The following is a 26,416-nucleotide window of genomic DNA, read 5'->3' as shown; positions in this document are numbered from 1 at the left end:
TTCAGGCCAGCCACCCTGTCCAGGGCCTGCCTGCTTCCTGTCCTCCCAATCCAGGTCTGCACTGAACACACAAAATGGCCAGTCACTTTAAAATGTCCAATTAGGGGCCCTCCTTCCATAAGCAGCTTGAGGGCTCAGGAGAAAGGCCCTGGCTTCAGAGCAGACATGCCTGGACTCCAGTGTCCACTAGCTGGCCACCTAGGACATGTCCTATCACAGCTCTGAACTTAACTTTCCACATCTGGAAAACAGGACAATGACTTCCCCAGGCTGGGTACCTGATTAGAGGTATGGTGCCCCTTGGTCCTGGGCACACTGGGTTTGCTGTGGATGTGAGTACTAGGAAGAGGGCGGAATGAGGCCACGGTTGCCTCATACAGAGAACTAGGGGTCTGGGGGCACTTTGCCCTGAGGATCTGTGCCTGCTGCAGAGGTCTCCAGAGCTGGCTGTGGACGGCGACGCCTTCCTCCCACCTACCACTACCCAACTGAGCAGGACTTGGGACAGCCCTCCAGCTGGGCAGTCCTCCACCCCTGTGCTTTTTGCTTCAATCAGGTCTCACCCCCCACATCTCCTGGAGCCACCCCACCTGAGCAGTGCACACCCGCCCCTCCCCAGCCCTTTATTCCACTGCACTCCGAGCGACCTGATGTCCACGTGGCATTTGGGTACCCCGGCCTGCTACTCTCCCCTAAACAGACCAGAGGCAAAGACTCCACTCGTTCACGGCAGAACCTGGCACTAGCTGGTGTTGCATATTTGCAGTGAACAGTGGGGTTCCAAGATGTCAGTCTGTCTGCTTGGGCATGACCTGGGTGCTGGTGTTATGTGCTCTGGCTCCTTGCCTGAGGCAGGTGGGAAGCCCTGATGGGTACAGGCACAGAGGGGGTAATGCCTGCTCCAAACCCCAGAGGTCCTAGCCCTGGTGAGTCAGCTCCCCTGTGGACTTTGGAACCAGATTCCAGAGGAAGGAGACAGTGGGGAGGGGAGGCACAACAGGGGAGTGGGTGGCAGTGTAGGAGATGTCACAGTGGTTGGAAACCCAGTGGCCACAGGTCTTCCCAAGCATGACACTGCATCTTGCTCTCCCAGCAGGGGTGGGAAGGGAGGGTGCTGGGACTGTTAGGTGAGTCTGCTCTGCTGGGAACAGCTACCGGCCTTGGGCAGCCCTGCTGGGGGTTCTAAGGGCAAGGCTCCCCACGGCCAGCGTTCCCTGTTCCCACCTCCCTGGGAGGATGCCTGCTCCTGACCCCTCCACATTCCCCACTGCCCTTTGGAGTGTCAGCCACAGTCTACCTGGTGCCCTTCGGAATGCCTTAGATAACCTGACAAGCTCCCTCCCACTTGGGGGCCTCTTGGCTGCTCTTCTCTCCCTTGGCCTGTGGCTGTCAGCTTGGGGTAATAAATAACTACCCATCCTCAAGGGCTGGGTCTCTGACGATAAGAGATTATTAAACCTAGTCATTTATTATAATTTGTTTAAGATGACCAAGTAGTTAAAGTGTAAACTGCTTTGTTAATTTAAAAAAGTGAAGCCCAGAGGGGTACTAGGTGGTGGCATTAATCCTGCACTAGAAGGGCAGCAAGTGTCTCTTCTCCTAAGAAAGAATCCCACTCCCCAGCCCCCAGGAGGTATCTGGGGGACTGGTCTCATCCACCCGCACCCCAGGTGTGATCTTGCCCCTGTCCTCAACAAAGCTCCCTACAGGATTCTCATGGGAGCCAACCACCTGTCACAAAATCCTTCCTTATTGTCCCACTCTAACCCAAACCCCCGGCTCAGTCCAAGTCCATTTCCTCTGGTTCAGTCTCCAGCTGGAGACGGGCGACAGCTGGCCTCCATCCTCTCTGGAATAAATTGTACAAGAAACTACCGGCAGCCTAGCACGGGCCTTTGGCATCGATGATGCTCCTGGCGGGTGGGGGAGTTTTCTACCTCAATGATCCCCAAATCCCAGACTCGACTTCCCAGAAGACAGTGTCATGATGACAGGCAAGAGCTGAGACAACTGTGGCCTATGACCCCAAAGTCCCTGGGCAAGGTGCAAAGGCAGTTCTGCCCTAAAGTGCAGACAGACTCCTCTTCTCAGATCCCAAACCACACCAGTTACATCAGCAGCTCTGGCCACAGGAGACCCTGTCTAGAGATAAAAGGGACGAGGTACAAAGAGGATCCCCCAGAGTGTAAGAAAAGAGGGGGCCCTGATACATGTGGCTGGTGCACACCTGACCCTTGGCTGCTGGCTAGCAGGTGCGTCAGAGAGCAGAGGGGCCAAGCAGGAGCAGCCGTCTCAGCCTTACAGGAACGGTCCCCACCCACCTCCCATCCCTGGCAGCCTGGGGTGTGGGATGTGACTGTGTGGGATGTGACGGGGTGAAGCAGCACAGAGCTGTTCTGTGCTGAAGGTGTGGAAAAATACAGGCAGGCTTTCCTAGGACAGAGAGGCTGAGTCAAGGTGAGGGGCGTGGTGGGGTTGGAAGAGCCTCCCCCCAACCTGGGGCCCAGGACCAGGGACAGACAACAGGAAATGGAAACTCTCCTGGCCTGGCACAAGGATCTTGACTGAGACACAGCCACGTTGCATAATGCAGGGGGCAGAATGGGTGAGGACAAGGACTGAGCCTCTGACACCTGCGTCCCCCCTGGTTCCACGAAGGCTGTGGCTGTAAGTAGGAAAGCTTCCCAAGCCTGCTGGACCCCTCCAAGAGCCTCCCCGCCCTGGCAACCAGAGGACCGCGCAGCAGACAGGTGTGTCCGCACAGGTGGGCAGCTGCCTAGCTCCTCAGACCACGGCCTCGTTTCTTCATTTGTAAAATGGGAATCCTGCCACCTCCCACCAAGTCTCTGAGTTACGGCAAAGGAGAGCACAGAGCATGGGCAAACCAGGGTGGCCCTCCATTTGTGAACCTGTAGTTTTCAGACCTTAGGGGTAGAGATATGTTGTGGGGAGAGGGGAGGCTGAAAGGGGAGGCTGAAAGAGAGGCCAAGTAAATGCCGCCAGGTCTCCAACAAATCACCTAGGGGGACCACAGAATGGGACCCATCTACCCTCAAGTCTGTGCAGCCAGGCTCCTTGTCTAGCTAAGGGCTAAAACAATGACCCAGTAGTGACCTCCAGGACAGAGCCTGCCTTCTTCTGGTCCCCTGGCTCCCTCCCCATGTGTACAATGGGGCTCCTGGTCACTTTCCAGAGACAGTGTGGGGACCAGAGAGCTAGATGGGAGAACAGGGGTTTTCTTTACCTACATTCTCCACAGGGATCTCTGGGCTCTTGACCTCTCTAGAGGGTCAAAAGTGCAGCTCTGGGCTGGGGATGTGGCTCAAGTAGTAGCGTGCTCGCCTGGCATGTGTGCGGCCCTGGTTCGATCCTCAGCACCACATACCAACAAAGATGTTGTGTCCGCCGATAACTAAAAAAAAAAAAAAAAAAGTGTAGCTCTGCTGGCCAGCTGCAGATGCCACATCTGGCCAGGCACCAGCACCCCCGCCCATGCACACAGCAGCCCATTTGACCTATTCAACCCAAAGAGGAGATGACCGGAGCCAATGACAAGCGTTTCGCACCCGATGCAGCACGGGGCAGGGTCAACGGATTCGTTATTTGCTGATCACTGGCCATGTGCCCGGCTGTAGGCGAAACAAAGAAGGACAAGGCACGGGCCCTGCCAGGAGGATGTCCCTAAGTAACAAGAAGCAGGTGGCAGAGGGCCGGGTTATGAGACAGTAGAAGACAGCACGGGAGGGAAGTGGCCACCCAACAGTGAATCCAGAACAGTCTCCCACCAACCCTCAGGGCTCCCACCAAGCCCCTTCCAAATTCAAGCAACAGGGCCAGAAGCCCAAACCCAGGAGCCACTTTGAGGCTCAAAAGACAACAAACCAGGATAGAACGGTTGCCCAGGGAGACGCTCCCCCAAACTAAAAACTAGGCCCACCTCCCCTCCTCCCTCCCATCGCCGGAGCCCCACCTTCCCCAGCCAGAACCCACCACAGACCCTGAACACAACCCAGACAGCCCTGGAAATCTGAGCAATGGAGGAAAGATGTCTTCATAGCCCTGTCCTGCAGGGGAGAGGCCCCCATTTAGCGGGCAGACTCACCCCGTGCACCTCAGGAACCATGAGCAACAGGCTTTCCTCCCGGGATTGGGCCCAGGGGTGCTTCACACAGGGTGCTGAGCTGGGGGGCAGTGGCAGGCACTTAGAAGGGATTTGGAAGCCACGGGTAGCAGGTTGGACCTGAGTGCACAAGGACTCTGGATGGCCTGGTGCCACCTCAAAGGGAGCCCAGGCGCTGACTTGGGTGTGCTGGACTGCTCCGCACCTTCCACAAAAGCACACTTTCCACCAGCCCCGTGGATGGGTCACCTAGGAGGGGGTCCTCAGCACAGTACCCTTCCTCACTCCAAGGCCTCCAGCCCTCCTCTCTCCCAACCAGAATGTGACCGCAAGATGATAAGGCCCCCAGAGGAGCCAGGTGTGTGGCACGACAAACAGGTTCCAGTCTGCTATGGTCAAGAATCCAGGGGTCTCACCTGCTGGAATCTAGTCCCCACAGTGGGGTATTAAGAGGATGACTTATTCTGACCATGGTATTCAGAGGTGGGGTCCTTGGGAAGTAATTAGGATTAGATAAGATCACGGGGTAGAGCCACCATGATTAAATCTTGGTGGCTTTATAAGAGAGATAGGACGGACACACAGACACTCCCTGTCTCCGTCCATGTGCTGGATGCCCTGTGCTCCCTCATGACTCTGCCAGCAAGACCGGCACCAGATGCAGCCTCTGACCTTGGACGCCATTGTGAGCCAAAATCAACCTCCTTTTTATTTTTTTGGAGGGGGTATCAGAGACTGACCCATGGATACTTAACCACCGAGCCACATGCCCAGCCCTTTTTATTTTTTGAGACAAGGTCTTACTAACTTCCTTTAGAGCCTCACTAAATTGCTGGGATTACAGGCATGTGCCACCATGCCCAGAACAACCTCTTTTCTTTATAACGTACCCAGTCTGAGGTTACTGTGTTATCAGCAACAGAAAATGGACTAACACACTGTCTAATTGAACTCTCCACAATAAGAGAACGCTCGCCTGTGCAGTCTCACGTGGCGACTGAGCACTTGAAACCTGCCAGGACTGAGGAACACGATGTTCATTTCATTCATTTCAATTAAAAATTAAATAGCCCCAATAATAAGTAATATTATATTAAACAAAGCACAGAGCAGCACCCCAGGAGGGCCATCTTACCAGTGCGAGTCCACACCAAGCACATCCCACCTGAATCCTCCCCAAGCTCAGGTCAACCCAAGCCTTAGGCACAGCCACTCCTGACTCTTGAAAGACACAGATGGTCCCCGGCTGTTTCAAATCTTGCCTGTGCTCATGTTTTCTGTTAATGGAAAGGATGGGGCAAGGCTTCTTGAGCCCACAGGGCTTGGTTGAGCTGGACGCACACAGAAGCCAAGACAAGACTTTTCTGTGGGCCTCTGGGGACCCCTCCCTTGTGCAGAACACTGGGGAAGCACATGCTGTGCTTGGCCAGTGTCAGGCTGGGTGCCCAATCTCAAACCTCCTGCTCTGCAGGCCAAAGGCCCAGCGGTTCCTCCAGTTTCCAAGATGCCATGCCTCAAAGTGTCCATAGCACTGCAGAGGAGCAAGTCACCACTCTGTAGCTAACCTGAGAGACCACGACACACTGTTCAGTGACTGCTCAAGCGGTTTGAGTTTACAGTATACTTTTTTTTTTTTTGTACAAGGGTTTGGTACAAAACCAAACCAGGGGGGCACTCAAACACTGGGTCATATACATCCCCAGCCTTTTTATTTTCTATTTAGATTGGGGTCTTGCTAAGTTGCTTAGAGCCTTGCTAAGTTGCTGATATTGGCCTCGAACTTCCTTCCAGAGCTGCTGGGATTATAAGTGTGCACTACTGCACCGGCCTCTGAGTATATTCTGTTAAAACCATGTTTTTGTGTGCTTTGTGTACTTCATACATTAAAAATAAACAGTGTATAAGTGGACACAGTATATGCATTCATTTTATCCGTTACAGAAGTTGAGTTTTTTGTTATAAAAGCAAAACAACCACATTACAGAAAATGTGAGAGGCACAGAAATTCATCAATAACCTGTCTCCCCAACTTGGTCCTGCCTGGCTTCTGTTTTTAAATTGAGTTTCCATGACTCAATGCTAACAGAGAACCACACACTTTAACTTGCACTTTATTTCTGCTTTCCTTAACCTCCACCCACACCTTGTTTTTATAATTTGAAGTCTGGCTCCTACCTCAGACCCTCTTTGAGAATCATTGAAGGAAAACTGCCCCCTCCCACACCGTGCCTGGGACAGCTGGTGCACCAAGGCCCTGCCTGCCTGTTTAAGGGTCTCCTATACCCCAGCCAGAGCCCAGTGATTCGATCAATGGATGCTGATTAAATCATGTGCCCAGCGCCCTGGGGAAGAGGCGTGCAGGATGGGAAACTGCCTTCAGGAGGCTCAGCATACAGGAAAATGTAACACAGGTACGCAGCAGTGGGGTGCAGTGGGGTGCACCTGTAATCGTAGTTCCTCAGAAGACTGAGGCAGGAGCTACTCAACAGCCTAAGCAGCAACGAGACCCTGTTGTTGGGGCTGGGGATACAGCTCAGTGGTAGAGCACCCCGAGGTTCAATCCCAACAACAGGGAAAAAAAAGACACATATATGGTGACCCCAACACAGAACAAAGGAGAATGGCTCAATCATGTACAGCTTGGAGGCACATTCTCGAGAGAGATGGTGTCAAAACTAACCAAAGTCCCCAGTGGGTTTGATGAGCACTGGAACCTTCTAGAACCGTACCCAAAAGTACCCTCCATGACCCTGAAGTAGCCCTATCTCAGCCCCAGGAGCCACACTCCAAAGGAGGTGCTGATGTACTTTTACCAGGCAACCTATGGACCTGTCCACACAGAGAACGCCATGTCCCTGCCAGGAGGGCCTGCAAGATGAAGGGTGAGGGGTGCGGTCAGCCCCAGAGCGCACCCTAGGTTGGGGAGAGCTGGGCCAGGCAGGGCCCCGCGGGGAGGCCTGGGGGTGGCTTCCTGGATTGGAGGAGTAAAGGAGGGCTGCATCTGTGCTGCCTGAGTTTGGGGGTGCTGGGAGAGAGGGCAGAGGAGAAACCAGCTTCATGGCTCCGGACATTCATTAATAATTACCCTCTAGGTTTGGGATCCAATGGGCCACAAGTCAAGGGCCTTGTGGGGAGGGCTGGACGTGCAGATAAGGCAAGTCCCCAGTGGAATGGGCTCCCATGGTAAGGGCCACCCAGACAGCAGTGGGGGCCAAGGAAGGAACCTGCAGACGCAGGGTCAGGAGAACCTCCCCTAAAACAGTCTCAGCCTACAGCGACCTCCTGCCCAGGAGCCCCCAGGGTCCCTCCCGTATGCCCCATCCCTAGTGAATCCTTAATATGCAAAGCATGGTGACACCCCCCACCACACACACGTTAAGGCCCCACCAACCTCAAAAGTGTCAAGTGTCTCCCTTAATTCCTACCACCCTTAAGTGAGCACTGGACACACAGCTGGCCCTCAGGTTGGGTTTTTTGTTTTCTGTTAAACACACCCAACAAAAAAGATGGAATGCTTCGCAAATTTGTCTCATTGGCAGTGACCACGTGAGTCCTCTCTGTATTGCCCCAAAGTCAAGTATATGTGCTGACAAAGTGAGCAGGGCACTCGGTGTTTAGTGGCCTTCGTAAGCAAGTCCTTGGCTCAAAGAGAGGTGCAGTGACCTTGCCTAGCCACACAGCAAGCCTGCCCAGTAACTGTGTTCTAGGCCCCCAAACGTGGGTGAGCTCAACTCATGGGGCCGCTGATCCAAGTGGACACTGATCCAGGGCTGGGCTAGAGTGGCGGGGGAAAGGCGGGTGCTGAAAAGTCATGAATCAGGACACCCTCCCTCTTCCTGCCACCCTTGAGGGGGGAGAGGGTGCTGACAAGACACCAGCCTGTCCCATTCAGCCCACTCAGCACTCATCCCCCAGGGAGGGGCCTCCACCGGGTGCTGCAGGGGCCAGGGTTGCCGAGAAGAGAAGGGCACTCTTCCAAAGCCAACACGGGCAGGATGCATTCCATTCCCAGGCCGAGGGTGAGGGTTTTATTGGAACAGCAGCGATGAGCAGGTATGGGACTGACATCTTTCTCCTCCGGAGTCTGTAAACAGGTGCCCACCTCCATTTTGCACCAGGGGACACAGGTGGATCAAGAACCCTTCGTGAGGCACAAAGAGAACCCTTACCAAAATAAACACCCATGAAGGGCCCTCCGGAGCCCTCAGCATGCTACAAACTAGCCTACCTGTCCCTGGCCACGCAGAAATCTGGACAGCAGAGAGCCCCAGGGGAAAGGGAAAACTAAAGCAATTCCCTCCCAAGATGCAGACCAGACTCTTGCCAGGGTGGAAACATGTCCAAAGGGTGGGTTTAGCTGACAACGAGCTGGCAGAGCATGGGGAGACCCAGCAACCACAGCTTAGTGAGAGACAGCTACGCCTCCCTCCAGCTCTGTAACTCTTAGGGTTTTCAGTCTCAGGATCCTCTGATCCACAGACTTATCAAGGGGCAGGAGGTAGACGCAGTGGGTAAAGGTGAGGGGGCCTGGAGGGGAGAACACAATTGACCGCCCCAACTCTAAGCTGTGGCACCCACTTACACAACCAAGGTTTTTCTGCTTTAAAACTTTTCACGCTTGCCAGGTGTGGTGGAGCAAACCTGTACTCCCAGTGACTTGGAAGGCTGAGGCAGGAGGATGGCAAGTTCAAAACCAGCCTCAGCAACTTAGTAAGGCCCCAAGCAACTTAGCAAGACCCTTTCTCAAAATATAATATAAAAAGGGCTGTGGATGTGGCTCAGCGGTTAAGCACCTGTGCACGCACGCGGACACACACGCGGACACACACCCACCAACCAGCATTCAATCCACAGTACCACCACCACCAACAACAACAACTTTTCATGCTCAAAATGGCAAGTAGTCCATAATGGTCCACATAGCCAGGAAACAGCACTTTGGTGTCAGAAATCCCAAGACTGAACAGCGCAGTACTCCGCCAAGGATCCAGAAAGCAAGCCCACGGTGCACTTCATGCTGGGAGCAGTGGGTCTCCAGGGGAGGAGCTTGTGGCCTAGCTGGATCCTTAAGATAAGGTGGCACATGCCTGTAATCCCTGCAGCTTGGGAGGCTGAGGAAGGAGGAGCACAAGTTCGAGGCCAACCTTGGCAACTTACAGGAGACTTTGTTTCAAGACAAATTTAAACAAAAAGGGCTGGGGATATAACTCAAAGGTAGAATGTTCCTGGGTCCAACTCCCAGTTACACACACACACACACACACAGAGTCCTTAAGTCTGGCCATAATGTAGACATTATGGTGCCTAAATGAGAGGCAACTTGGCAGGGTGTGGGCTCTGGACCCAAGGCCTGGGTTCAAGCCACTCACTAGCTATGTGACCTTGACTGTTATTTAACCTTCCTGCCTCCATTGCCTTATCTCTTACAGTTCATTTCCGCTGTGTGGCCACAGTGCCTGTCTTCTTGCCAACCCCAACCCCATCATCATCTGTCACTGGCACACATAAACCTCAAGTTCTTGGTAAGAGCTGAAACTGGCCCTCATGGTGTGGGGATGTAGAACACCTCTCCCCCTGAGGGAGATGGCCTCCAACATCTCCCATCTGCCCTGAGCCAACAGCATCAGGGTAGGAAAGAGGTGAGCTCACAGACAGCAGGGTCCAAATCACTTGGGAGGCCCCTGCAAGGTCTTTGGCTCTGAGTCTAAGGGAGGAGACGTCTAAAGGTCCATTTTGAGGGTTATGATCTGACCATCAGGGTCCCTGACTACTGAGCACAACGAGAAGACCCAACAGCTGGTGTGACAATCACCTCTGACTGACTGACCTCCTCTTTGGGGCCACTGTTCTATAACTGCCCCACCAGCTCTAATTGCTCCTTTATTACTCTTCCCCCGCCCCTGGTGGGCAGGGTAGCCTTGGACAGTTGCATAACCTCCCCCAAGATCTGGGCCTTGGCTCCAGGAGGCCGGAGGCTAGTCAAATAACCACTAAGCTCCCTCCAGCCTCGCATTTTTATGATCTGCTCCCCTGGAGAGGTGCCCTGAGCACAAGCCACCCCTGCAACCTCCGAGAGGGGATGAAGACACCAGCCAAAAGTTCCTGGGGTGCAGACTCACGGGGAGCAGAGTCCCTGGGAGCAGAGGCCTCAGTCAGATCTCTTCTGCCTGAGGCTCCAGTCGGCCCAGAAAAACATCCTTTCTGAGCCTCTGGCTCACCAGTTTCATCTTCTGCCTCTTCTCCCAGAAATCACCAGCCATGGGGAGCCGCTCAGGATCACGAGGTGGGGTGTGTCTTCATATCAGGTCAGGATATGAAGCAGGCCAAAGGGGTAATGTGAGCAGAAATTGCTGTGACCCCAAAATGCCATCAAGGCAATTTTAAAAGGGATTAGAAATAGGATGGGAAACAGTTTAGCAGAAACTGGCCCAGAGCCTGGACCCTCCCGCAGTGCTACAGGACTAACCTGCACCCTGCACCCAGTCCTGCCCGGCTTCGTCACTCCTAACAGAGCCTGGGTTTCCCATCTAAGAAACGGAATGGCATCCCCAGTCAGGCCCACAGAAGGAAGATCTTAAGGGTCTACAGAGACCCTTGGCAACACAGACACAAAACCTGCACATCTGCAAGCTTCTTAGAAGGCTGTGGGTGTTGTCACCCAGTGTTGCAGGTAACACCCTGCACACATGTCCACTCCCTCCCTCCAGGATGGGCCAGGAGCTATCAGCTAGGGAGCTGCCCACCTCCCCTGCAAACAGTGGGGGCCTTCCCCTGGCTCCTCCTGGACAGTTCTGAGATCAAACAAGGGAGGGGTGCAGGCATGCTGGGCCTCCCAAGCTCCTGCATCTAACCTCTTGGTTCTGCAGTATGCAGTCCAGGGAAGGTCCCTAAAAGGCAGGAGGAACCAGGCCTCATTCTGCTTGCAGTGGTCCTCAAACAGGCACTGTGTGCCTAGTACACAGTAAGATATTTACTTACTAAGCACTTAGTAAATATCTGAGTGGGGACTGGCTGTTTACTAACTTAAGGTCCTTGAAAGCAGGGACCACAGCTCCCCTCCAGCACCAGCCCAGGACCTAGGACAGGAACCTGCTAACAACTCACATGCACTGCCAAGGCCTTCTTCAAGGATGGGAAAGGAATTTGGGGGAAATTTGCAAGACAAGGGATAGGGGTGGGGAAAAGAAAGGTTTCCAGAGATTATCGGAACCAGATGGGGTGGGAGCTTGCGGGGATGGGGTTGGTAGGGGAATGGGGGCAGGGGGGAGGGGGGAGTGGTCCTAGAGATAATCAGACCCAGAGAGGACCCCCTCCATCAGGGAAAGATGGCAATGAGCTGCAGGTGGCACTGTGCAGCTTTTTCTCAGGATCTTCACCTCTCACACAAAGGTGGAGCAACTAGCCCCCCTCTTCAAATTCTAAGCACACAGAAGTGATAAAGAGATGGAAATGCTAATGACCCTGATTTGATGATTACACATTGTACACATGGATTAAATTGCCATACTGGATCCCATAAATATATACGATTATTACATGTCAATTAAAAATAAAAAAGCTTATCCTTACCCAGCCCCACCAGATGTGCTTTGAAGGGGAGTAAATTTTCAGCACCTCCCTCTTTGAGCAATTCAGAGCTCGTAAAACTAAGGGCCAGAGTCTGGGCCTAGATCACCTGGATTAATCCACTGGGCCTTGATCTTCGAAGAGGCTCAGTCCCTTCCGACTTTGCATCCCCCTTGGCCTAATACTATAGCACCCAGGTACAACAGACCAGGGAGTAACACTAAAACCACATCCTTACTGGGCAGCTCTGGGGAGCTGGGCCTGGTAACACAGGCCCAAGGACAGGGAGACATGGCCACTGCCATGCCAGGTTCTTAAGTCTCGCTAGGCATGCAAAGTCTTAAGTCCTGAGGGGTAAAATCCAGCCAAGGTCACAAGGCACAAACCAGTAGGTAGGTAGAACTGGGATCCAGGGTAGAACCAGCCTTTCTCTACACTATGGTTCAGAGGAGGGCTTCCCACCCCCAGCCACAGTACAGTCCACATAGAGCAATGGAGGGCTCTGTGGTTTCACCCCTCTAGATGTGGCCAACAAGGCCCCTGGCAATCCACTGGGCCAGGCTCCGGGCTACACAATCAAGCAAGGCCGGTCCTGCCACCAACTGCCCTACAGAGCTTCTCTCCAAACTTGGGGCAAGCGGCCCCCCTCGTAGGAGGGGCCTGGTTAAGCAGCTGCAGACAGATTACAGGGGGGCATGGGAGGTGACACATTTAAGCAGTACACAGTCCTGCTTAAATGTTTCAGCAGGAAACCTAAATATTTAGATGGAAGAGAGGAAAAAGAATGTACATTTCAAAGCCAGTCAGAGTCCTGACTACCCAGGGCTCTCTGAGAAGGCTGGTGGTATCTGTCCCCAAGGAGAGCTCAACTCTGACCTCAGATCCTGCAGAACCACCATCCAGGGAGAGTACTGCTGAGGTCCTCTGGACCCAAGAATTCTCCAAAACGTTTGACCAAGGTTTGGGACTGCAGGGAGGAAGGATAAACCTTTCCCTATTTTCAGGCATTGACCATGATTTTGGGGGTGCAAGTTGTGGATTAATTTCAAGAAATGGAAAATGATGGGTGACTCTACAAGGGGAGAACTTGTGGGTTTTCTTATCCTCCCTTGCCCCTATCTCCAGATTAGGAGCTCAACAGTGGGATCTGCAGGGAGGTATTAGGGACAAGGCGCTCAGGGAAGTGGGGCAGAGGACAGCAGCTAATATTTAGGGAGCCCTGTTACATGCCCCAGGCGTTCTGTCTGACATGTCCACACATTCTGTGGGCACGAGGGAGAGGCCGTACTACTGTCCCTGTTCAGAGTTGAGACAATGTGCTCGAGGGCACCCTGCTCACTCCCTGAAAGCACAGCTCTGTGCAACTTAAATGACAGAGGACACCACACTGCCCTGCACCTTTGTTCTGCTTTATCCACCTTCACTGCCAGGTAATGAACAGCAGAATGGTTCTGAGTGTCAAAAGTGAGATCCAATCCAATCCTTGTTTTCCTAACTGTAAGGTTTGGGCAAGTTCTTCAACCTCTGTGGACTATTCTTTTTTTTTTTTTTTTAATATATTTTTTTAGTTGTAGGTGGACACAATATCTTTATTTTTATGTGGTGCTGAGGATCAAACCCAGTGCCTCTTGCATGCTAGGCGAGCGCTCTACCTCTGAGCCACAACCCCAGCCCTCTGTGGTCTATTCTATAAGATCACAGAACCTGCTGCAGAGGCTGGCTGTGTGGCAATTCAATGTGACGAAGCACATCAACAGCTACATGGTCAGCGCCACGAAGTGCGTGATAACTGTTGGCTCCTATCACCCTCCTCTCTGCCCAAGACTGTCAACCCCAGCCCCTGGCTCTACCTCCACACATGGACTTGACCAAAGGCTGAGCCAGCAGGCAGGATTCAGTGTCAGTGCTCTGACCTAGGTAGGTCACCTGGCCTGCATTTTCAAGTATGGTGGAAACCGCAAGGACTCCTAGCCTGCAGGCCTGGTTCCAGGAGACACAAGTAACATGCCACCCAATGCTTGGAGCAGCAGGCACCCACGGAATGCTCACAGAACCACCAGCCACACTCATTAAGTCCAAGAGTAAAAATCCATCTCTGTGTGCACATTACCCATGGCAAGCTCCTAACAGCTCATAGGAAACAGTCTCCAGATTAGGGGCTCCCTGAGGGCAGAGGCTGGGTTCTGTTAGGAGCCAGGTCCCCTAAGAGGCCATGGGTTTCTTCTCCAGGCTTCAGGAAACAGGAACTGAACCCTCCACAGCCCAACAACCTTTGCTGGTGTCCCCGGCCCCCACCATCTGCAACCCATCACTCATCACTTCAAACTGGATTTCCCCTCGTTTCACCACCAAGGCCCAATTTCCTCTCCCTGGCTGGACTGAGCTGAGGGGGAAGACCCTCCAGTCTTTGGGGCTTCATCACACAAAAATGACAGTCAGCAGGGAGGGCCCCCTCTGTGCTTCCACCTCCACTTCGTTCAGGTCTCTGGGTTTGGGGGACAGGGTATCTCCTCACCAAAAGCCTAGAGGCCTCAGGAAGCAGAGCAGAGCTGGGCACACCACCTACGCATTGACAGTAAGGGCCAATACAGGAAGGCCACACTGGAGGGAGTCTTAGGACAGATGAGGGCCTAGGGGGACCTCCAGGGGTTCATGGTAGGGAGAGAGGTAACAACCGAAAGCTGGAGTGAGAGGGGTGGGTCCTCTGAGGCTCTATGGGCTTTCTGGGAAAACCCACAGTCCACCACAGCAGAAGGAGAAAGGAAAGAGGAGAGTCCTTATCACAACACACACGGGTGAAGGATCAGCCCACACAAGTGCCCTTAATTTAGGGTTGAATATTCCACTTTTTTTTCTTAAGTTGCAAATGACTGCGAAGTTAGAGGGAACTTTCTGAAATGTTATCCATTCCCCTACTTGAAAAATGCTAAAATCTGAAGGAGTTCAAATTCCTTGGCTAAACCCAGAAGGGCTTCGTCATCTGACCCTTACCTCCCTGGCACGGGGCTGCAGCCCAGCAGGACCATGATGCAATATTACACCTCCCAGGGGGCTATGGGAAAGGAGCCACCGCCCCCACTTCTTTTTCTAGTTCTTTAAAAACACTCAGTTGATAGATACCCCAAAGTGAGACTGCTGCATAATTTGGTAGTTGTATTTCCAGCTGAAGAGCCACCATACTGTTTTCCACAGGGGTTATTCCATTTTACACGTGAAAAGACAAATACTGTGTGACTCAACGTACATGAGATCGCTGAAGCAGCCAAATTCACAGAAACAGAAAGTAGAATGGTGGTTACCAGCAGATGGGTGGAGAAGGAAAAAGAAAATTACTGTTTAATGGGTATCGTTTTAGTTATGCAAAATGAAAAGATCTTAGAGGTCTGCTTCACAACAATGTGAACAGAATTTAACACTACTGAACCAGACAATTAGTACTGATTAAGTCAGGAGAATTTTTGTTTTATACTATGAAAAAATTCAGTCAGAAGCTGGGGATATAGCTCAGTTGGTAGTGCTTGCCTTGCATGCACAAGCCCCAGAGTTCAATCCCCAGCAACACCAAAAAAAATTCAGTCGGGCCGGGTGGCACATTCCTGTAATCCCAGCAACTCAGGAGGCTAAGGCAGGAGGATGGTGAGTTCAAAGCCAGCCTCAGCAACTTAGCAAGGTCCTAAGCAACTCAGCCAGATCCTGTCTCTAAATAGAATATAAAAAAGGGCTCGGGATGTGGTTCAGTGGTAAAGTGCCCCTGGGTTCAATCCCTGATATAATAATAATAATTATAATTATAATTATTATTATTATTATTCAAGGCTGAGAGTGTAGCTCAGTGATATGGTATAGCATTTATCTAGCATACCCAAAGTCCTGGGTTTGATTCCCAGCACCAAGAAGATCTAGGAAGGTCTTCCTGATTCTTTGCAATACCACCTTGAAATCTGCCTCGGCTGTGCATGGCCCTCCCCACCACAGAGCAGAGTAGTCCTAGATAGGTTGAGCAGCTCTACTCCAAAAATCTAGAATTCTCCAAAATCCAAGACTTTTTGAATACCAACGTGACATCACAACTGGAAAATTTCACACCTGACCTCACAGGTTGGATCACAGTCATGCAGGTACATTAAAAATAGTGTATAAAATTATACTTAATCTATGTATAAGTTATAAAAGAAACAAATGAATTTCATGTTTAGACTTGGGTCCTATCCCCAGGATATCTCATTATGTATGTGCAAATAGTCCAAAAAATCCTAAACAAGTATGATCCTAAGCATTTTGGATATAGAAAACTCAAAACTGTAGCTGGGTGGTAGTGCACGCCTGTAATCCCAGAGACTCAGGAAGTTGAGCCTCAGTGAGGCCCTCAGCAACTAAAGACCCTGTCTCAAAATTTTAAAAAATTCTTTGAAGAGGGTGGGTGGCACTGGAGATTGAACCCAAGGGTGCTTAACCACTGAGCTATATCCCCAGCCCTTTTTATTTTGAGTCAGAGTGTCATGTGATCCTCCTGCTTCATCCTCAAGTCACTGGGATTACAGGTGAACCTAGCATCAAATAAAAAAAATTTTAAAGGGCTAGGAATGTAGCTCAGTGGTAAAGTGCCACTGGGTTCAATCCCTCGCACCAAAAAAAAACACAAAAAAAACTCAACCTGTGGTGGCAACTAACTCTTTAGGAGTACAACTTTAAGCAAGCTATGGCGTGTGCGTCCTCAGAAGTTACCCCATAACCACCAGAGCCTGGGCTCCGCGGAAGCACCTGGAGAAAGATCCCTCCTGGGGGCACATGTCTCAACCCCATCAAGCCCTCCTTGGGGGCGACAGGCTATTGCCCTCTGCTTTATTCCAGGCATCCAGGGGAACTCAGTGAAATCTCCTGAGATTTATCTCTGTCTCCTCCACTCCCAAGGGAACCCTGAAAGGAGGCAGATCTACGCCCTGGGCTTCCCTAGGGTCACCTACCTCATTCTCTCCATCACCTCTGGCCCACTGGCTCTTGTGGAACCTCTCAGAGACAGCATCCCAACAGGTACAAAGACAGTCTTGAGGGCTCCTCCCCAGAGCTGGGGACTTCCCTGTCCCTGCCCCCCCAACACAATCACACACAGTTTAGAGGCTGAGCCCAACATGACAGCAAACAACTAAGTTCAAGATAAAAGCCTTTGGCCGGAGGTCAGGGCCAGACAAGCCAGGCATCCAAACCCAGAGGATTGTTTCTTTTAAACACCAGACTATAAATAGGGCAAAACCCCAGGAAAATACTCAGAAGCAACCATCGTCACCTCCCTGCGGCCCCTCCTTTAAGGCACCCCAGCTCCACAGGAACCTTTCAACACTTGCAGATTTCTGCCCTCAATAATTCTCAATCACCGTGCCCACGACTGTCATCATCTGAAGGGCTCTAGCAAAACTTCAAAAACGATTTAATAAAAAAATCACTTTGGTAAAACTCTCACCAGGCAGTTAACAAAGGCGGACGTATCAATTTGCAAGTTTTCGTTTTGTTTTGCTTTTTGTTGTAGCAGCCCTCAATTTTTGAGTGAAACAGAAATGAGCAAGCAAGCCATGAGCCAGGGACCTTGTTCTTCCATTTCCTCCCAAACACCCAACCCACCCACCTTCACTTGTGCAGGCCTAGACGGTAAGAACTGAAGCGGGAACCAGTGATGGAGAGGCCTCCCCAATCCTCCAGAATCAAAAGCTCTATTGTGGTCACTGAACTTACAAAGGCAGTTAAGTGGACCAGTGAGTTTTTACAATTTCCACCAAGGCTGGAAACAAAGGGGGTGTTCACAGTTAACCCTCAGCTGTCCAGACAAAATTCAGCGGGCCCCAGTGAAGCATGTCAGTCAGGACACTCCATGGGTTTATTTTTTCAAATCTGGGGAAGAGGTCAGGTATTCACAACAGGATGTCAGAACCTCAAAACTGGAATTCGCCTTACTACTGTAGACCCGAGTAGGTAAACAGCACTAAGGGTACAGAAAATGAGAGCAGGCTTACACAGGAAACCTTGAAACGTGATAATGCACTTGGGCACTTAGAAGGGAAAGAGGTCAGTGGGATCCAAGAGGTTTCCAGGAACAGGCAGCTCTGTGAGCAGTTGAGGACAACTCAGAGTTCAGCCTGGGGAACCACAGCAGAGGACAGAACCAGGGTGATCCTACCTTAGCCCCAGGAGACATGGGAATATTAGGGAGCACCCCAGAAGCCCCATCTCCCTCCCTAAACTAGAAGAATAGGCCACTGCCCATCCTGTCTAGACTCTCTTCACCCTACTTCTTTTCCCAGTGAATTTCAAATTCTAAGACCCTACCCTGGCTAAAGGTCATCTCCTGAGACCCTCCCTTAGCCCCTCAGACTGGACTGGATCACCTCATTAAGAGGCCCTCCTGGTTGAGTGGAGTGGCACACATCTGTAATCCCAGTGGCTAAGAAGGCTGAGGCAGGAGGATCCCAAGTTCAAAGCCAGCCTCAGTAATCGGCCAGGCCCTAAAGCAACTTAGCAAGACCTGTCTCGAAATAAAATATAAGAAGGGCTGGGGATGTGGCTCGGGAGTTAAGCACCCCTAGGTTCAATCCTTGATACCAAAAAAGAAAAAAAGATTGCTTGTTTGCATGATTTTGGGGTCTGGCAAGAAAGCATAAGAGGCTATTTAAAAAGGAAGACTCTTTTGATATGTTGGGGGGAAAAGGAAGAGAAAAAAGAAACCCTCCTGAACACCTGTGTGGTGGCCCATATCCACGGTCTTGTTCTGGATGGGTTTTTTTATCCTTTTTTTTTTTTGGGGGGGGGGGGGGTTACAGGGGATTGCACTCAGGGGCACTCAACCACTGAGCCACATCCCCAGACCTATTTTGTATTTTATTTAGAGACAGGGCCTCACTGAGTTGCTTAGCACCTTGCTTTTGCTGAGGCTGGCTTTTTAACTTGGGATCCTCAAGCCTCAGCCTCCCAAGCTGCTGGGATTGCAGGTGTGTGCCACCACGCCTGGCTTTATTTATCCTTCTTCCCAGCAGCTCAGTCTCGCCCAGTGCCTGGCACACAATGGCTACATCATAAATGCTCATTGATTAATTCCCACGTCCTGTGAAACATGATACCCTTAGATGTGAAACCTGCTACACTATAAGATTCTGGACAAGTTGCATCATCTTTTCCTTTTATTTTCCTTATTCATGGGGTGGTCCTTGAGAGTAAATTAAGAGTGTCTATGAAGTGCTTTTTAAAGAGCCGAGTGCATGGTGAGCTCTCAGATCCTTCCTGTTTATGATCACTGTAAACCAGAGGCTGATGGCTGAGGGCTGCCTGCCACTCCTTCCTTTCAACTCAACTCTCTCTCTCTTTTTTTTTTTTTAAAGTGGGTAGAAGAGGGGACTCCAAAAGGAGAAGTCCAGATGGGTGAAATGATGCCTTACTTTAGAAGTGAAGGTGACATCCAGTCAGCCAGGCAACGACACCAGAGAAGACCGTGTGTGCCACAGCCTGTTCTAGAGGAAACAGAAAATAGAATTTCCCAGCAGATCAGAGTCCAGCTGAACCAATTTACCAAGCTCACTTACAGAGCAGCAATTCAACAGCATCCCTTTGTAGGCCCAAGAGGGAAGACAAAGGTAGACCAGGGCGCAGGCTTCTGCAGCCAAGGACCTGGTTATCCCCAGGCCATGCCTCTTGTTGTGTCACTGTGCCACTTTAACTTCTTTGGGCGTTGGTTTCCTTATCATAATACATAAGGTCACTGTAAAGAGTACCTGAAATAATGCAGGTGAAGTACCTGGCAAGGAGCCTTGCTCTGTGAGTGCTCAATAAATGCTAGCGGCAGAGTTGCTTGCTCTCTATACATATATATCCTGCCTAAGATTTCTCCCTCATTGGAGCCTCGCCAAACCTTGTTCTGCACATGAGGAAAGAAGGCAAAGGTAAGTTAACTGGCTTGATGGGAAACTGGCCAAGCCAGATAGCAAAACCAGCCTGTGCCCTCTCGTAAAAATCAGGATAATCCACCCACAATGACCAGCACCAGGGAGATGTGCTGTCTATGCTAACTTCCCCAGTGGGGCCTCTGCCATGTGGAAAGAGGGGAAATTTTGACAAGAGGCTGGGAGAGCAAGCCACCCAAAATCTGGTGGAGCAACTGCTGGAGTAAGGGTTCAAGATGGTTCTGAAGGCGGCAGGAAGGAGCAAACACAAGGTCCCAGGCAGCAGTGGTGCTGGGCACTTGGGCCTGGGCCTCAAAGTTCAACCACAAAAGGAGCAGGGGGAGGAAGCACCTGACAGCTCTGGAGGATTTCTAAAGGTGCTTTACCGGCCTCTTTCTCATGCATTTGAAAGCACACACACAATCTGCAGCATAAGAAAAACAAACCCCAACCCAGACTGCATACTCCAACAAGCCTGCTACCTCCTGCTCCTACCCCAGGAATTCCTTACCAGGGAGTCTTTTATGATTACAAGGCAAATTCAGAACCAGTAAAAGCACAGAATCTTAGGTGGAAAAGGCCCAAGCAACCAGATGGGAAAGAAGATTTCTAAGTTTTCATTTTTGCTTAGACCAAATTTCCTGAGGCTTGAGGCATTGCCCCAAGTCACAGATGAGAAACTGGAACAAGCTAGACTCTGCAGAATAAAACTGATCCTGGCAGTTGCTTCCCACTGGTCCGTTTTCATTTCTTGGATTTTCCTGTGAAGGGAGGGGACTCACCCAGTTGGGATTGATCAGTTTGTTTGGCTGAAACTGGGGACAGATCAAGAACTTATCCACAGGGCTGGGGATGTGGCTCAGTGGTAGAGCACTTATCCAGCATGCACAAGGCCCAGAGTCAATCCACGGCACCGCAAGAAAAAAACAAATAAATAAACTTATCTGCAGCATACATAGTGGCACATGTCTGAATCCAACGACTTGAGAGGCTGAGGCAGGAGGATCATAGCTTGAAGCCAGCTTCAACAACTTAGAGAAATCCTAAGCAACTTAGGAGACTCTACTCAAAATAAAAAATAAAAAAGGGCTGGGGATGTAGCTCATGGTAAGAGTACCCCTGGGTTCAATCCCCAAGTACCAAAAGAGAAAAGAAAAAGAACTCATCTATAATCATCTCCAAATCAGACTGTCCTGATGCCCAAACCCTCTTTCTAAAAGCACTACCCACTTTTGTGGGGACAACCGTTAAAGGAGTTAACAGGACCTCAAAAGAAGAGGCCTTCTGTTTGTTCAAACACCTTAAGGAAGCCATCCAGCCTCCAAAGCTACCACCACCAGCTGCACCCGGCTGCCTAGCCCCTGGACCCCCCTTCCCTTCTCCTTGTGTTTTGAAGTTTATTTTCCCACATCTAGCCTTGAATTCTTTCCTTCCTTCCCCTGCAGGGGCAGAGGAGCAGAGTAGGGGAAACACTTCGAGGGCAGCTCAAGGCTTTATCTTCCCTGCCTGCCTGCCTCCCCCTCTAAACAAAGCCCTGGAGCAAACCAAACAAAAACTCTCCTTCTCCAGTGGAATTATTTCCTCAAGGGAAATCATAAAGCGACCCCCTTCCCACAACACACAGAGATACAGCAGACACTCATTAGAAGGAGCCCATCATGTCCCAGAACGCAGGCTAAGATGAACAAAATCAACCAGTACCTTCCCCTCTTCTTCTTTTTTAATATTTATTTTTTAGTTATCGGTGGACACAACATCTTTGTTTTGTATGTGGTGCTGAGGATCGAACCCGGGCTGCACGCAATGCCAGGTGAGCGCGCTACCACTTGAACCACATCCCCAGCCCCTTCCCCTCTTCTTTTTCATTCCATTTTATATTTTTGCATTGGGGATTTAACGTAGGAGCTTTATCACTGAGTTACAAGCCCAGCACTTATAATTTTCTTTCTTTTCCTTTTTTTTTTTTTTTTTTTTTTTGGTACTGGGGATTGAACACAGTGTGCTTAACCACATCCCCAACCATTTTTATATTTTATTTTGAGACAGAGTCTCACTAAATTGCTTAGGGCCTGGCTAAGTTGCTGAGGCTGGCTTTGAACTTGTGATCCTCCTGCTTCAGTCTGCCAGTAGCTGGTACTAAAGGCATCACCCTGACCAACCAGTACCTTCTGAAATTCATCCCCAACATCACTTCCTCCTACCTCCACCCCAGAAATTGCTCAAGGGCAGGAAACTTTCCACTGAAATGCAACATTGCCCTGCTAGCCCAAACCTTCCCTTCTGAGGACATTTTTCTAGCAGCCCCGTTGCCAGAGGGAACCTCTGCTCATTGGTGCAAATGTCCATCTAATCTGGGGATAAGAAGAGGATACTGCTAGCAAGATGTCATGTTTTCTGAAGACTTTCAACATGCCAACAGTTTAGTGCAGGAAAGAGGTATGTGGATGGGTTCATTTCCGTTTCACATACTAAGGAAGCGGGCTGGAAATGAGGGACACTGGGCATGCTTCAAGTATTGGGGAGCTGCTGTACATTAAAAGTTCCTCATGAGAGTTCCTTTCTGGCATCCTTCATCTCAGGAGAAATGCAACACCTTGGATTATCTACCACCCTGGTCCTTGTCCTACTGAGGCGAGGCCATTATTGCAGGTCAAATATAGTAGATGGTTGCCGCTGAGCCCTCAATAAACAGTTCTCAAATTGGCCCAAGGTCCCAGTTAGGATGCTCAGCCCCAGTTTACCCAAGTGAGGTCAAAGCCATCCACTGGGCGTGTGCACCAGAAGATAAGACGTCCCCGATGCCAAGCCGGAGGAAACTGCCCTCACTCCTTCCTCCGGGAAAAGGGACTCTCCGAGTTTGGTTGTTTGGGCAACCTGCTCCTTTCACAGAGTTTAACTCCAAGCCCTTAAGGGCTGTCTCCCGGTGATAAGCTTTTCCGGAAGCCTGAAGGCGTCCCCGGCATTCCAGCCACCTGCCCTTCTCCAGCGGGCTCCACCCGCCAGGGTCCCCTGCAGAGCCTTTGCAGGACTCGCGCCGGGGACCTTCCCGCAACTCCTCGGAGTTCCCGTTCTGTGCAAAGCCGGGCGGGCGCGGCTCTGGCCCTGGAGCCGGGAAGGTGGAGACGCGAAGGGTGGCGCTAGGCTCGGCTCCCAGACTCCGGGAGCGTCTCCAAGGAAAGATAAACGCCTTTATCCGCCCCACAGCCTCCCTCCAAAAAGGGAGGCACCCGTACACCCACACCGAGACACCGGGCCCAGTTCACCCAGCAGGCAACCCCGAGTTCTTTCGGAGCAAACTAGGTTTCCACGAATCTCCGTGTCCCCGGGGGGAGCGACAGGTAGTCGCGTCCTGAACCACGAAGAGGCAGACAGCCTCACCTGTCACCCCAGGACCTCCCACGGACCCGTGGGGGTCTTCCCTTCAGCACCCCTAGGGCCCCGTCGACCTCAGGTGTGTTGGGGGCGCAGGGGGCGGCTTACCTGCAGGATCTTGTCCAAGCCTTCCTGGCCCAGGCACGGGAACTCCTTGAGCAGATGCAGCTTCTGTGTAGTGTAGTTCTTCTTGGCCTCTTTCCAGTGCGGCTCCTCGAGCACTTCGAAGATCGCCGCCCCGATGGCCAGGTAGAAGATGATGGCCGAAGTGAGCAGTGGGCCCCGGTCCACCATGGCTCCCTAGCGGCCGCCTGGACGCGAAACTTTCCCCCAGCCCCAGCGGCTCCGGGTCAGCCGGCCCTGCAGCCTCTGGAAACAGCTGTTTGAATTTGGAGCTCCGCATGCGCAGTACCCCGTCCCCCCCAAGCGCCGCTCCCGGGACAAAGTTGCTCGGCCAAGTTGGCCCTCTGAGAGCGGGGAACTGATGCGGCCCCGCTCACGCGGGCCGGGTGGGCCAACACCAATGGGATCCAAGGCGCCCTGAACCTCCGGGCGTGAGGAGCAGAGGGAACTCAGGAGCCGACTCCTCCGGGGAGACACGTGTGCGGCTCCGACGCGCGCCACTGCAGTGTGAGCCGCGCCCGCCTCCGCTCGCCTCTTTAACCCGCCCGCGCGGGAGTCTGGCAGGGGAGGGCCCCAGAGCCGAGTCCGTCCAGAGGAGGCCCCGCCCCCTCCCAGGCCCCGCCCCTCCCGCTCCGCGCAGACTCCGCCCCTCTCGCCCCGCGCAGGCCCCGCGGCTGGCGAGGGTGTAACCGCGAGGTGCGCGCTGAAGTAACTACCGCGCTCCCTGAGCTCCCGGGGCGGCTGCCAGTGAAGGCTGTGCCCAGACCTCCGTGCCCTGCAGTGCCCGAGGGGTTGCGGTCTGTGGGACTCGCCTTGGTTATTAGTGGTGGTGTGTTAACTAAACTGATTGTGCACCTTACAACTGAGGTCAGGAATTTATGGCTATTGTTATTTTTCTTGTAATTGAGTTTTTGTTTACTGATATTTCTTCCAAGGAAGTTTTATTGTCGGTCTCTTCTAATCTCTCACTCACTTTGCTATAAAAAAAAAAAAAAACTGGGGAAAGGGAGCTAGAAAGGGGCTGAAGAAGCTGTAAGGAATCTGAGGATCTCCGGGAACTACTCCAAACACAAGTGAATGAGAGAGAGGATCCTGGGGTGTCGCCCGGTTCTCACTAGCCTGGCTGAGATCCTCCACATTTGGAAGGTGCTGTCAGGAGACCACCACACTGATAATGGAAAACTTGACCTCTTTAATACTCCCAACCTATTTAAATTTGCAAGGTGTGCCCCCTCCCCCCCCCCAAAAAAAAAGATCAGCTGGAGAGGTGTGGGGTCTGATTTATTCAATGAGGTTTCCGCAACAACTCTTACATAGTAGACACTCAATAAGCATGTACAATGAAGGAGTGAATGGATTTGCCAAAAACGCACACACAGGTTATTTCTCACTCACCTTGCTACATTTTTCTTCCAATAAACCCCAGTACTACTTCTTTCCCATGCATCATAGTCTGGGCCTGTCATTAAACCCACTTTCTAGGGAGGAACTGAAAATGGGGAAAGTTAGTTTGTTCAGTCTCTCCACTGAACAAGTTGGAGGGGCACACTCATTACATTGTTGTGTAACCACAGGCTGGCTCAGACTCTCTTGAGCCTCTGTAGAGGCAGGGATCCCAGAGATTGGAGTCCCAACAGGTCAGAAGGCCAAGGCAGGAGGATGGCAAGTTTGAGACCAGCCTGGACAACTTAGCAAGACCCTGTCTCAAAAAATAAAAAGGACTGTGGATGAAGCTTAGTGGTAGAGTGCTCCTGGGTTCAATACCCAATGCTAGTGGGGGAAAAAGTTTCTATCTTTTATGGATCCATGGGCATGCCTTGAGGCAGAGGAGGCCGGAGCAGGAACAGGGAAGACCAGGTTTCAGGATTCTGTGTGGCTGAACCTGTTATATCTGTCCCCTTAGACGGTTCCCTAGTCAAGGCTCACCCTGGACAAAGACTTGGGGTGCTCTCTCTGGAGAAGATCCACTCTGCAGCACCAGGTTCCCTCAGCCACTCTGAAAGATTCTCCTTCTCTACCCATCAGCCTCCTACGCACCCAGCACTCTAGCTGTGGTCTGAACCCCAACTCCTCAGTTTCACTCTTCAGTCATTAAATGGGTATCGAGATTGGAGACCAGGCCTCTGTCAAGGATCCTCCCTCTCTGGATGGAGCTCACCCGCTGTGTGAATCCAGCAGCCAGCACGGCGTGGGCTCCGTTGGAGGGACCACAAGCTGGGAAATTCTCTACTCCCCGCCCCCCACCTCAGGGCTATGTTCCCTTCTTAAGAAAATAAAGGTCCTCTTCCTATTTCCCTCCCAGGGCCTCACAAAAACACTGTAGAATCCTTTGGGATGAATTGATTTCTAGTCAAAACTTTTGTGATTTCTGGTTTCTCTCCCCTTCTACTGGGAGCCTCCATTTCCACGTCCTTTCTCTTTCTTGCTCTTTCCACATCCTGTTCTCTCTCTCTATATATCTTCTCCTACTTCTGCTAAATCCTTCAACTTCCCCTGTTTCCCCAAACTCCTCTTCCTAGATCTCTGGGCTTGCCTCTCTGCCTCGCCTTTGTCTCTTTCCTAGCTGAAAGTGCTTGTCCTTTTCTTGTCCACTACAACACATAGGGCACAAGCGACACCCATTCTCCTGCATGGCAGTCAGTACTGAAACCAATAGTTGTTTAAGCCACATGAGCTTCAAGAATGGGAAAGGGACCAGGTGTGGTGCCACGCACCTATAATCCCAGGATTTGGGAGGCTGAGGCAGGCGGATTGTAAATTCAAGGCCAGCCTCTGCAATTTAGCAAGGCTCTGAGCAATTTAGCAAGAAGACCCTATCTCAAAATAAAAAATAGAAAGGGCTGGGGATGTGGCTCAGCAATTAAGCTCCCTAGATTTAATTCCCGTTAAAAAGTGGGTGGGGGATGGAGTTTGGTATATGAAGGTGGGAGATATATTTCCTTCATGACTAACAGACAAATCTATTCCAACAGCTTATGTGTATTTCTTCTTATTATACTTATTCATCACGACGGAAAATCATTTCACAAGTTGTCACTCATCAGTTTTGAGAATGAAGTCGCTTTTGGTTTTTGGGTGGTATTGGGGATTGAACCCAGGGCAAGTAGGGTAGCACTCCAGTCTTTGTACCACCTTGACACCAACGGATAATTAGATTTACGTGGGTCCTACCTGGAGAAACTGGCAGAGGGGAACAGTTGTTTTGCCTAAGGTCATGCACAAGCCCTGGCCAAAGGGTCCACGCCCAGTTTTGTTTCTTCCTTATTTCAATTGGGTGAAGAGACTATCCTCTTAGTAAAATAAACACTTGCTA

At 51.4% G+C, this 26,416-nt stretch overlaps 1 protein-coding gene across 2 annotated transcripts in view; it reads right to left on the bottom strand.

Annotated features, from left to right (window-relative positions):
* The window catches only part of Kcnk5 (potassium two pore domain channel subfamily K member 5), a 42,447-nt gene extending 18,808 nt beyond the window's left edge, over positions 1 to 23,639 (bottom strand). Inside the window, exons 1-2 of one of the 2 annotated variants that reach the window (XM_058581415.1) lie at positions 23,089 to 23,230; positions 3,249 to 3,412 (exon numbers count right to left, since the gene is read on the bottom strand). Coding sequence is in view for 1 of the 2 variants with exons in the window: in XM_046450663.2 (XP_046306619.1) it covers positions 23,089 to 23,274 (186 nt within the window). In the remaining variant the exon portion in view is untranslated. Of the gene's footprint in view, positions 1 to 3,248; positions 3,413 to 23,088 lie in introns of both variants that reach the window. The other variant, XM_046450663.2, reaches the window with a different exon arrangement.
* Positions 23,640 to 26,416: the final 2,777 nt, after the last annotated feature.

Source organism: Marmota monax, unplaced genomic scaffold (genome assembly GCF_021218885.2).
Source record: "Marmota monax isolate L192 unplaced genomic scaffold, Marmota_monax_Labrador192_F-V1.1 WCK01_AAM20220418_F8-fsc00127, whole genome shotgun sequence".
Classification (NCBI taxonomy): Eukaryota; Metazoa; Chordata; class Mammalia; order Rodentia; family Sciuridae; genus Marmota; species Marmota monax.
This window is presented reverse-complemented; position numbering and strand designations above follow the sequence as displayed.